Source organism: Asterias amurensis, chromosome 8 (assembly GCF_032118995.1).
Source record: "Asterias amurensis chromosome 8, ASM3211899v1".
Lineage (NCBI taxonomy): Eukaryota > Metazoa > Echinodermata > Asteroidea > Forcipulatida > Asteriidae > Asterias > Asterias amurensis.
The window spans coordinates 15,790,240-15,803,728 of NC_092655.1; the positions used below are offsets into that span (position 1 = coordinate 15,790,240).

Genomic DNA, 13,489 nt, shown 5'->3' on the forward strand with positions numbered 1-13,489 from the left:
TTCATTTTTGAAAGGGCAAGGGCACCAAGGCATTTTCTCCTTGGTAAATGGCACCTCTATGAGGAGAAATTGTAAATTTCTACTAGAGCATTTCAAGGGCACCAAGGCAATGACCAGGGGGCATGGAGGTAGTCCCCTTCTTTGCCTCCTTAGAAGTATCAGGCCTGCAATATACATGTATGCACATATTTGACTGGTATCCTTATCAGACTGACTAAGCTCTGCTTAGCAGGGAATGTTTTTAAAAGCACTATTTCCTTAAGCAGCTCTATGAAATTGGGTTCCTGACGTTGATTTTCATGTGCTAGACTGCTCAGCCAAGACATGCCACAAAAGCTGGGCTCAATTTTATAAAGCTATTAAGCAGAAAATACTGCTTGACAAATTTCTTTGCCAAGCAAAAACTGAGTGGGGCACCAGTCAAAACAATGTAAACTTAATGTAATTTTGGTTAGTAACCTGTTTCAGTTAAGCGGTACTTTTGTGTGCTTAGCAAGTTTTTGTACTTACAGACTTTTGAAATTGGGCCCTGTCAATTTGATTTGAAAAAAACTAACTCATTGATACTTTTGTTCCAAACATGATTAAGCAAAAGCTGCTGGTAAGCCTTATCTCCAACAAGTCCCCCACATAGCATTCAATATCAAAACAATAACATACAGCAGAGTTGACATTTCAACACCGCACACCAAGGCCCATGAAGGCAGGTTTGCACAAGCCACAAAAGCATAAGTCAAGTATATTTTAAAAACAAACCCCCCCCCCAAATCTTATTGATAACTTTGTTCTGAACATGGTTAAAGCAAAAGCTGGTAAGCCTTATCCTCAACAAGTTCCCCACAATTATCATATCATTCAATATCAAAACAATAACATACAGCAGAGTTGACATTTCAACACCGCACACCAAGGCCCATGAAGGCAGGTTTGCACAAGCCACAAAAGCATAAGTCAAGTATATTTTAAAAACAAACCCCCCCCCCAAATCTTATTGATAACTTTGTTCTGAACATGGTTAAAGCAAAAGTTGGTAAGCCTTATCTTCAACAAGTCCCCCACAATTATCATATCATTCAATATCAAAACAATAACATACAGCAGAGTTGACATTTCAACACCGCACACCAAGGCCCATGAAGGCAGGTTTGGACAAGCCACAAAAGCATAAGTCAAGTATATTAAAAAAAAACCAAAAAACCCAAATCTTATTGATAACTTTGTTCTGAACATGGTTAAAGCAAAAGCTGGAAATCCTTATCTTCAACAAGTCCCCCACAATTATCATATCATTCAATATCAAAACAATAACATACAGCAGAGTTGACGTTTCAACAGTACACACCAAGGCCCATGAAGGCAGGTTTGGACAAGCCACAAAAACACAAGTCAATTCTATTAAACAAAAACCCCCAAAACTCAATGGTTACTTTGTTCTGAACATGGTTAAAGCAAAAGCTGGTAAGCCTTATCTTCAACAAGTTCCCGACAATTATCATATCATTCAATATCAAAACAATAACATACAGCAGAGTTGACCTTTCAACGCCCCACCAAGGCAGCCCTTCAAGATCACTCAGTAACTAACTTGTTCCTCTTTGGTTTTTAAGAAATAGTCTGGATTCCAAGACATACACTGGAGACCGGGGTCCGCTGCCTCTAGAGGAATCAATTGTGTATAAAAGGAGCAACCAATGAGCAACAGCTGTTAAGTACCCCCCCCCTCCCCTCCGGAACATTACTGCTCAGAAATAATGATCTATGACTCATCCTATTTTTTCATCGTTTATCTTATGTCTAGATACAGCATAACAGCACTTAAAGGGTCTGTATACGTTTGGTAATGACTCTGAAAAATAATGTCAATAAAATTTTACGATGTAAAAAGTACAGCAGCTTTGTATGCATTTTGAGAAACATTTCACTTTAAAGTACTGTGATTATTGAAAAAAATATATCACTGTTTTATTCCCGAAATTTTGAATATAAGAAGCGTTACCGGTGACGCTTCTAAGATTATACGTAATCCTGTTAGGGATTATTCTTCCTGCGTGGACATATTCGCTCCCGATTTTCAACGGTATCTCAAAAAACCAGACCAACTTTTGAAATGAAACTCTCATGGGTTAGTTTTATTGTATATATCTACATTGATGTAGGATTGAAACATTCAAAGGGTTCCAAAAACCAAACTGATACAGACCCTTTAAGCACTCATGTTCGTGTTTTTCTTCCGAAGTGTCTGTTTACCGAGCTGGAATTCTTTGCCGGTGATGCAGTGTTTTTCTTGGGGGATTAGACTTTAAGGATCATGCACAGCTATCGTACTGTACTGACCCCCCTCTCAGCCCAATTTTATTCGGCCTCGTAACATAACCTCACCATTCGCTGAATTTCATAATAATTTCCCCAGGTCAGCACCAAATTCCCACACATTTTTGGGAAAATCCTTTTGATAAAAACTTGCCTTGTGCAGTTTACTCTTTCTTAACTCAATACATGTAGGTATTTCAAATGATACTCTTTCTTAAAGGAACACGTTGCCTTGGATCAGTCGAGTTGATCGCAAAGTCAAAGGAAAACCACGATATTTGGAGGCAAATGTGTGTGGATCATTGTATTCTACTTTTAAAACAACTTTTTAAACGCTTTCAAAGACCAACTCGACTGTTCCTAGGCAACATTTTTTGTGCTGGCTGTATACTCCCCCAGGGAGCTGAGATGGTTCAAGGAATGAATTAAGTGACCATGGGTAACGATGTTGGAGCGCGTTGAGAAGCCCTCCAGGTGTGAATATATTAACGTTTAAAAACCTTGTAATTTGACACCTGATGACGTCATCATGACGTCATTGTTCAAGTGCCGTCTTCATGACAACCTTCAAGTATATGCCAAGTTTCAAGATTCAATTCAACTTCAATCTCTAGTTATCCTTTGGAGAAGAGTTAGATGGAGTGTAGAAGAAGAATAAGAAGTAGTAGTAAAAAAAAATTGAACTTGTGTCCTTAAGCAAGACAACTTAACCATTGCTTCGTCCTTCGGATGGGACATAAAGCCGTTGGTCCCATGTGTTGTGTAACGCATGTAAAAGAACCCAGTGCACTTTTCAAAAAGAGAAGGGGTTTGCCGCGGTGTTCCTGGCTGTGGCTGCTGTATGCGCCGTAGCACCTTGTAAACCCTTACAAGGTGCTAAATAATTGGGTCTCAAAATTCATCACTGCAGTTACGTATCTTTCTGAAAGTTTGAATATACTCTGCGCCTTGAGTTCCTTGTTTGGTAGATACGTGCGCTATCTAAGACTTCGATATTATTAACAATAACATGAGTTGTTCAGTTGAATAAATGATTAAAACCACTTAAAGGCAGTGGACACTATTGGTAATTACTCAAAATAATAATCATCATAAAACCTTTCTTGATTACGAGTAATGGGGAGAGGTTGATAGTATAAAACATTGCTAGAAACGGCTCCCTCTGAAGTGAAGTAGTTTTGGAGAAAGAAGTAATTTTCCACGAATTTGATTTCGAGACCTTAAGTTCCGAAATCAAGCATCTGAAAGCACACAACTTCGTGTGACAAGGGTGTTTTTTTCTTTCATAGTTATCTCGCAACTCCGACGACCGATCAAGCTCAAATTTTCACAGGTTTGTTATTTTGTGCATACATGTTGAGATACACCAAGTGAGAAGACTGGTATTTGACAATTACCAATACAGTACACGGTCTTTAAGCCAAGTTGACCACCTAAATGTATGCAGAGGGTAACAATGTCCTGTGACACTAAACAGGAATTAAATAATGACCGTATTATGTTTCTACATGTGTAAGCACACACCTGTACATTCCCTTTAATTTGATAATCACCACACGAGTACATTGCGTGTAAAGCAGAATTACATAGCAAATATGACACATATGTCCACATTTAGATACAGGATACATGATTAATAGCTACACGTACGTGGCAATGTCAATCTGTTGGGCGCATTACATTGTGTGAATCATTCTATCAGTACGTCTCTCAGATTTGATTTGTTTTTACCTCTGAGAAAAATGTAACTGAAATATTTTGACAGGAAAAAAATGTGTGCACACTGAAATTGATATTGAGTAGCAAATGATGATTTTTGAATAGCAACTGACACATTTTGCATAGCATTTTGCTCAGCTATGTCATGTATACAATACAAGGGAAATCTTTCACTGCTTAGAGAAAGGACCAGGACCTTTGTCCATGAAGCAACAAGCTCAAGACTTATTCAAACTCAAGGTCAGATCTATTTTGGTTTGTTTTAATCAACAGTGTGCTAAATGACAAATTCCCCTATAAATGACAATGACAACATGTGTTATAATCCAGTCAGTCATGCAAGGACACATGGTTTACTGTTATGTGTGTACATCACTAATTATTGATTCTAGTTGGATTGTTTTAAGGTCACGGATGTCAGTCAATAATAAAGAAGAAGAAGAGGAATTCTTTGAATGAGTGGAATTTCAGTCATTTTGTTTATTGGTTGGAAATAGATTAAAGGGAATGTACACGTTTACTCAAAACAAATATTAACTTAAAAACTTACTCGTTACCAAGCATTGGAGAGCTGTTGATAGTATAAAACATTGTGGGAAACGACTCCCTCTGAAGTAAGCACCAAAACATGGGGCAGTATACAGGCCATGGCCTACGTGTAATTCAAGCCCTGTACATAGTGTGCAATTAGCCAATTGATTTATAACTTTGTATAAATGTACAGTATTTTTTTCTGTTTTTATTTTTCAGATTACCATTTTACTACGAAGCTAAAATCCTCTTCATATTCTGGCTCATCTCACCGTGGACCAAAGGCTCTACCTACCTCTACAGAAAGTTTGTCCATCCAACGCTGAGTAAACGAGAACAGGTGACTAAGATAATAGGGTTGGACATCAAATTGTTATTCCTAAAGATGAACGTCAGGTTTGAAGAGAAAACTTCGAGCCCCCCGGCCCCCCCTGGGTGTGCTGTTGCACCAGTCAATGTACCTGTGTTGCAAGCCAGCTGTTTATAGTGTAAAAGAAAACCCCTTTTTTTGAGAGCTTTTTTGTTGCTGTTTTGTTGTTGTAAGAGTTTTAAGGAAACAATCGTGCATCTCATCTCAAAATATTCCACCCTAAGGTCAGTAAGGTGCACCTGGGGTGCGCTCCACTCGCGCAAACGTTGCCAACGTTGCAAACGTTGCGCACGGTCGCCATCAATTTTGAGTGGAACGAGTTGTGTGCCGCCACCGTTGGCGAACGTTAGCAATCTTACCCAAACATACTTCTGAGGTGTTGGTGAGTGGTTTTTAAAATGGCGGACAAGTATACAGTACTATTTCTTTGTCACAAACTAACTACATCGTATTTTCGGTGATTCATTATGAAGATTTAAATTAACAGAGTTAATTAGTTGAAGAAATGTAGAAAAGAGGACTACATACAGCAAAAATTGTACGGTGCGCGCCATCTTCATTTCAGGGCGCCGCCATATTAACATCGCGTAGTGCGCACCAATCGTTGTTAACAGTTGCGATACGTTTGCGCGAGTGGAACGCACCCCAGGTACCTGTAAGTGTCGGTGGGTGTGGTTTAGGTGTGGCCCAAGGGAGACATTGCTCCGTCCAAACCCACAAGATGTGGATCAGTAACCGACCTTTATGACACACTTCAGTAGGGATAAAGTCTGAAGGGAACCTGACTAATTAGTCATGTGGAAAGAGGGAAGTGTATGACACAGGTGCCATGGACAAGTACCCTTGCCTTGAGTTATTTTGGGCAGTTTTGCTAATCTTCGACTCTTTTTTTTCGGGGGCTGATAGTGATAGCTCGAGGTAGCAGTTCCTCTTGTGATTGTTTGACAGCGATTGCCAAAAGAGGTCACTCTTTTTTATTATCCAGTTCCTGGAGGGGACAGTGGCTTGTTTAGCGTTGGGGTTATAAATATACTTTGGGTTGTCTTTATATACAAGACGCGATTCAAGGAGGCAACCGTCAATTTCACCAAACTCTTCCTAACTTAGGATTAATCTTAGTACTTAGGACAAATTTGTATATGAATCCATGGACGCTAGGACGCGTTGAACCAATTCTAAGTTAGGACAAGTTATTCGAGTTAAGGATTTATCCTATCATTTTGGGAAATTGGCTGCAGGGTCCATTTTATAGCGGAGGTATAACAAAACAAAGTTTTAGATGCTACATTTTATAAGGATAACAAAAACCAAATAAGTACTAAGAAATCTGGTTCATTTTGATGCATTTCTTTGTTCTTCGGTGTGTAGATTTTTCTTCTAAGCCATGTTTCATGTGATCATTTCATGTGATACTTCTTAGCCATATAATATTTAAACATTGAAACTTGGTATGGGTGGGCAAGACAAAAAATAGAAGAAAAAAAAACCCACCATTTAAGAAATTAAAGTTTGATTATTCTAAACGGTCCTATAGCATTCTTCAGGTTTTGTTATTTTTAGTGGAGCCTTGTTGACTGTACAGGTGTTTTGTTAGCCTCTCGAATCCAGATAATGATTTCGTCCTCAGGATTGGAAAGGATCTGGGCAGATTTAGTTCATGGGATACTTCTGAGTAAGCAGAGCGATCAGTAGAGGATTGACCAGTTTAAAGCTGTCCGTCTGTCGTCTGTCAGTTTAATGAACTAGGTTAAAGCTATGAGTGTCAAAAGTTGTCAGTTTGGTTTAATTGCATCAGCGCTGAAGCAATGGAAATCCATGAAAGCTGCGGACAGTGCATTAGGCAGGAACGAGAAATTTCAAACTCTTTTCTGAATTTGGACCTTTTATGTGTGCCGGGTAAATAAAAATACTGTTTCTGTCTACAGATAGAAAGACATCCTGCTCAGTGAACGTTTTCACTTGTATAACAGAGCAAAATGCGACACAAATTGTTTCAGTTGCTACTAAAAATCACCATTTGCTACTCAATATTAGCATTCAGTGTGGGCAATATTGGTTCAGTCGGAAGTGTTTGCTACTCATAATTTCTGAAAAATCGTTCCCTGCCGCTCTGTAATCTACTTCTCTTGCTGAAATTCACAAACAAAATGAAAGTCTACTTTTGATGTCATGGTTTTTTTATTTTTCATTTTACGCCACAGGAAATCGACGAGTATATATCACAAGCAAGCAACAAAGGGTATGAAGCACTCAAGAAAGTCAGCCGAGATGGGCTTTCAATCGCTGCGAATGTCGTCATGACATCGGCAATAAAGGCAAGTACACTACAACGGATTTAAAGGGAAGGTATACGTTTGGTGATCAATCTTAAAGTTAATGGCAATATATAAGCTATGTATTGGGTAGAAGCCTACAGCAGGTTTTGATAGTGTAAAGCATTTTGAGATAAATTTCACTTGAAAGTAATGTGGTTATGAAAAAAATATCAGTTTATATGCCTCCAACCTTGATTATGGAGAAGTGTCTCAGATTGTGTATTCCCTATTAGAGATAATGCTTCCTTCTGGAAATGTTTGCTCTTGATTTTTGGCGAGATTAAAAAAATAAACGTGACCACCTTTTAAATGAAATATTCACATGTTGGTTTCATTGTTCGTGTATACATGTACATCTTTATGTATGTACATCAAGATGAAAACAATCAAATGATTCCAAACAACAAAGGTAAATTTTGCCTTTAAAGCCATTAGACACTTTCGGTAAACAGTATTGTCCAAGGCCCACACTTTGTGTATCACAACTTATATATAAAATAACAAACCTGTGAAAATTTAGGCACAATTGGTCATCGGAGTCGGGAGAAAATAATGGGAAAACCCACCCTTGTTTCCGCTCGTTTCGCCGTGTCATGACATGTGTTTACTATAAATCCGTAATTCTTGATGTTGAGAATTGATAATTGTTTTAATGTTTTCTCAAAAAGTAAAGCATTTCATGGAATAACATTTCAAGAGAAGTCTTTTACCATTACCTTCTGTAAACCCTGTAAGTTACTTGTAAATCTGTGAACTTTTTTTTTTTTTCTGTTCCGAAAGTGTATAATGGCTTTAAGACTCAAATTTTCCACCGCATATTTATAAATTGAAGGTGAACAAAAATTAATTTACATTTTTTCCAAAGGTCGCAATGCACTTTGAAAACAATTTCTTTGTTTGCGCAATCATACTTCCTGAATGTCAAGAGGTATGGAGTTGTCTCGTCAATACAGACAAGTATTTGTCAGTCCCAAAATAGCATTTAAACTTGACGCACAAGTTTGAAATTGTACTCACTGTTGTATCTCGCTAATAACTTTGCAGGATGTACGCAGAAACATAAAACAATAGAGAGCGATTAAAATTTATTAGGCGCTATTTTATCAAGATCGTAGCGCACATGTAAGCAATCAACATGGAAAAAGTCTTTAGAACTTAACAAAATGCAGATTAATAATAATAATAATAATAATAATAATAATAATAATAATAGTAATAAAACCATTCTTATATAGCGCATATCACCGTGAGGTTCCTATGCGCTGTAAAAGGAAATCAACAATTATTATACAAAGTAAACATATATGTTTTCAATCGGGTTTTGAATTGTTCTGATGTCTCAGCCTGTTTAACAACCTCTGGAAGACTGTTCCACAACTGAACTGAATTAGAAGGGAGATTGTGCCAAATCATTTGCCTAGCTACATGTACACTGAAAAGTGTGGACCGAAGAAATCAAATAGAAGTGTAATGTGACAGTAAAGTGGAAAATATCCAAGAGTAGTGTTGTTCATGCCTTTAAAAACATGAAGAGCAATCTTAAAACGAATCCTTTCTCTAATCAGCACCACGTCAAAAAGTACAGGGCACAGCTGCAATTGCTGTGGGGGCCGTGGGTTAATTGTAGGCCTGTTTGTTTCCGCTACTGCTTGTTGTCCTTGAATAAGATTCGCGTAAGTTATAGATATTCATGTACAGACTACAAATATGTAATTTAAGGTTTTGCATAATTAGCAGTAGTTAATTCTTAGTAGTAGTGGCTTCTTATAAAGTGCATATGCATCATTCAGTGACGCTCCTGGCACTGTAACATACAGTAATCATGCAAAGTATGCGGGACTTCGTTTGACTTATGAGACCTAATCATTATATAATTTATGTATTTCATCGATTTTGTTTAACAGGGCCAGTCAACACTTATGGACCAACTCAAGAACTACAACAAGAACGCACCAAAGAATGCGATTCAAGAGGAGGAAGATTCCAATGTTCCCATGGTGGAGAAGGACGGAGGAGAAGTCTGCAACGATGGTCCAGAGGAAGAAAGGAAAGATAGAGATTACGATATTCCACTCAGAGGTATGAAAATCATCAACAGTTCAGAACTCACTTACACGGGTTCAACTTATCACTCTTAGGGCCTTGTCACATGAGCCAACTTTACTGGCAACTTGGAGACAACCAACTGCAGCACATGCTACGGGGACCACTGTGGTAGAACACAAGTAAATATTTTTTAGAACAATATCTTACGATCCCCGAGAATAATATTTGAACAATTCAAATGTGAGTAGATTATCTTCTTGGAGATAGCCCGGAAGTGGTTGCCTGTAAATTTGTGACATGGACCGTTACCCTGTGTGGGGACATTCACATTCTTCCTTTCTTGTCCAATGCAGTTTTTTGTTGTAATTACATGTACATTTTGCTTGTCTGAAATTCAGTCAATTATAACTAACTGTGTTTCTTTCCTTTTACAAAAACTACTATCCTGACTTCGTCACCTCCAGAGAGGCTGGAATCAGACCCAGACGTGTCACCAGGTTTAGTGGACAGCCTACAAAGCCTTGACAACAGACTGCGCGAGGAACACGACAACATCAAGGAGTACGCCGCCCAAATCAGTCAGCAAGACGAAGGCGATTACGTAGAGGAGGAAAGACCGAGACAACAGCGGGGGAAAAAGAAACCGGACCCGAGCCCTCGCCGGGTGATGCCGAGGTACCACGAGAGGACTCAGTCCAGAGAAGAGTTCGACAACGATGAGAACGACATGTACATGGACGGGGAGGACAGCTATACCTTCCGACGTTCCCCGTCGCTACGTTCCTTGAGACAACCGCCTACTTACATGTCCGGTATGGAGGGTTCAATGTCTCGTTCTCACTACGCGTCGGCGGATAACTTGAGCCGAAGACCGATGAGGAGGAAACCCGAGGTAAGGGATGTGATTAAAGCCCGGTTCATATTTCCTGCCAAAGCAAATGCGATACAAATTTTGACGTCACAGGTCTGTTTTCACAGCGAATGTTTCACTGGAGTTGAGCACAAGTCAAATGTCGTTGCAAATCTTGTACGTAATTTTGGGGATTCTGAGTGCACCAACCCTTTTATTTCACTTGTATTAGGGATATGTACAATGTAATACAAATTGTAGTACCGTATTGACACAATCTTTCAATCCTTTTAGCTTGAACTATAATAATTAGTCGCGACTAGTGTCGTAGTCCAGGCCTAATTATTTTCATCGACAGCCAGGAGCAAGTTCGAGTGCGCACATTTAGTCCACCAGTGGTCGACCACAGACTAGCAACGCACATGCGCAGTGCGTACTCACCCGAACGACTCGTTTGGTAGTCTAGTCAACCTTCCACCTTTTTCGCTAAAGTGTCACTGGTTCCCCTCTGCGCTTAACACATGTTAGAATGGAACATGCTGTTGGGACCAGTGAAGAAACCATGGGCTCGAGGCTTGTTCCAAATTGTCCACCACAGTAGTCAACCAATGGTCGACCAGCCTGGGTTTGAGTCAAACTGGTCAACCTTTAGTTAAACCATTGTGCACACTCGAACTTGCTCCAGTGTGTTGAATGTTCGTTTCCATATTTTCCATTTCAGACCACACATACCACACAACCCAGTACAGAGAGAACTCAACAGCGCTACCCGACCAGGACATCAGCCATCAAAATGACAAGGTACTAAAAACTAAACAACAGTCAGTGCTTTATTACCCCACCGTCTAAAATCTATCAGCCAATATCTCGAGCTATGGACAAGAAATACTGGAGTTTTTAGTGCTTTAAAATCTCAACTATCAGCCAATATCTCAAGCTACATGTATGGACAAGAATTACTTGGGAATAAGTGTTATATGTATCTTGACTGAAGGGCCAATCTAACTGTAGCGTTTATGAAATTGATAATGATCACAAGGCAAAGAGAACGCCTTCTATTGGTTGAGTTGCTCCGCGCAGTATACGCGCATGCTTATTCAACCAATCCAGGGTGTGCATTGTTAATGTGATCGTTATCGTTGTTTCGTTTATTGCTGCAGTTTGACTGGCCGTTAAATGTACATATAATATGAGCAAAGACACTTTTGCAAACTGAAACTACATGCCTTCTAGTTTTAAGACCCCTTGCATAACGTGAAACGCTGCACAGATGCTGAGCTTATGCGCACGTTTTTACGCACACAGAACAGCTATCATCCAATCATTTGCCTCCTTTGACCTCAGGGAGGGCGCTTTTTTAACCCCAGTGAGCGTGTGACGTCACATGCAAGGTGTCTATTGACTAAGAGATGTCTAAGGTAACACAAGTGAAAAATATATTTAAACAGTGTTGCTCTACAGTCCAAATTATCTACTCATTGTCAGATTTTTTGCCCCAAACATTAAAAAACAGATTTTTTTGAGTGAATGGTATTTCAAAGAGTATCACCCGCTCTAACGAAAAAAGTTTAACTTTTACTTTTAATGGTCAGGAACCATGACAAAACTTTAAAACGTTTCTTATAAAACACATAAGAATTGGTCATGTGATATATTGTCGGGATCCCGACAAAAACTAACTTTGAGCACTTTATTTCACTACTACTAATAATTGGCGGACTTATTCGAGCAATGGCTCAAATGAAAGCTTGTAACTTTCTCGACCCCCATGAAAATACCTATTGAATTTTAAATCAAAATTTTTGGTCAAAACGGCAAAAAAATCTGACATAGCATCTTTAAAAGGAGGAACCAAGAATGCTGATATGTTGAACTCCTTGCTGGTTTCAAGGAGATGTCAATTCTTATTTCATCATGTACCCACTGCGGAGAAGTAATCTCAGTGGTAGTGCATAGTTGATTTTTTTGGGTACAAATATTTTTTAAATAATGGTTTATATTGATAACGTGCACATTCAGGTTTATTCGTGAGTGCTGAATGTTGATATCGGAGGTATGTCCAAAAATGTGTGTGTAGAAACCTAAAGATAAAGTTTCTGAGGATAGCTTTATAAGCCTCTTTGAATTAATTCCCCTGGCCATCTTCTGGTACAATGTATACATTTTAAGGAAGCAACTTTCCAATGTGAATACTTCAAAGAAAATTTGACTGTCTTATAAAAAAAAGGAACATGATAATGTTCATTTACATTTTAGTAGTCAGATTTATCACTGACATTTACAGAATGCTTTATGAAACAAAAACAACACTTGATTACCATCAATGAGTTTAAGATAAAAGACACATGTTATGAATATTAGTAGGATGCACTTCGTTAACTCAATGCAGTGAATAAATGTCCTCCGAAGAAACTTGTTGTTAAAGGAACATGTTGCCTTGGATCGGACGAGTTGGTCTATAAAAAGCGTTTGAAACCGTTTGTTATGAAATGCATATGGTTAGAAAGATGTTTTAAAAGTAGAATATAATTATCAACACAAGTATCACTCAAAATTTCACGGTTTTCATTGTACGTCGCGAACTAACACGGTCGGGCATTTATGGGAGTCAAAAATTTGACTCCCATAAATGGCCGACAGTGTTAGTCGACGAAGTAAAAAGAAAACCACACAATTTCGAGGCATATTTGTGTAGATCATTGTATTTTACTTTTACAACATCTTTCTAACCATACAGATTTTATAACAAACGGTTGCAGAACGCTTTTCAAGGACCAACTCGACCGATCCAAGGCAACGTGTTCCTTTAAAGGTTTTTCTTACAATTGTATGCGTTAATAACTCTACTTTTTTTGTACATGGTAAATGTGGCTATTTTATTATTATAAGCAGGTTATTTGGTCATGTAAAGTATAATGACTGAAGCCTTTTCCTTTTGGCCTTAGAAAAGGTTAATTTTCAAACCATATTTATAGAGCACGTGGAGAAATTAAATGATCTAAAACTATATGATTTGATATTTATAAACTTAAAGAGTTCACTGTTTATAATGATAATCAATGATTTTTGAAGCATGTTGATTCAAATATAATTATTCTGAGTCACATTGGTATGATTTTAAGTTTTATTTTAGAATTGGACTTCTGGAGAAAAGAAGATGTACAGTTTTGTTATTTTTTTATTTCTCCAATTTAATATTATCATTCAATTAAGTTTTTTTTTTTTTACATTTTGGATTAAATCACAGAAGATGTGTGAACAGAATGTTGTTTTTATTTAACCTTTTTAGAGTCACTTGTTATACATACGTACATGTATATATTATACAAAGCCTTTATAACAAACATG

The 13,489-nt window shown here is 38.1% G+C and overlaps 1 protein-coding gene across 5 annotated transcripts in view; it reads left to right on the forward strand.

The window, feature by feature from the left end:
- LOC139940461 (uncharacterized) overlaps positions 1 to 13,489 on the forward strand; it is a 50,936-nt gene that overhangs the window by 27,000 nt on the left and 10,447 nt on the right. For all 5 annotated transcript variants that reach the window (XR_011786449.1, XM_071936726.1, XM_071936728.1 and 2 more), the window contains exons 4-8: positions 4,780 to 4,900; positions 7,132 to 7,245; positions 9,150 to 9,324; positions 9,756 to 10,183; positions 10,863 to 10,942. Coding sequence is in view for 4 of the 5 variants with exons in the window: in XM_071936726.1 (XP_071792827.1) it covers positions 4,780 to 4,900; positions 7,132 to 7,245; positions 9,150 to 9,324; positions 9,756 to 10,183; positions 10,863 to 10,942 (918 nt within the window). In the remaining variant the exon portion in view is untranslated. The remainder of the gene's footprint in view (positions 1 to 4,779; positions 4,901 to 7,131; positions 7,246 to 9,149; positions 9,325 to 9,755; positions 10,184 to 10,862; positions 10,943 to 13,489) is intronic.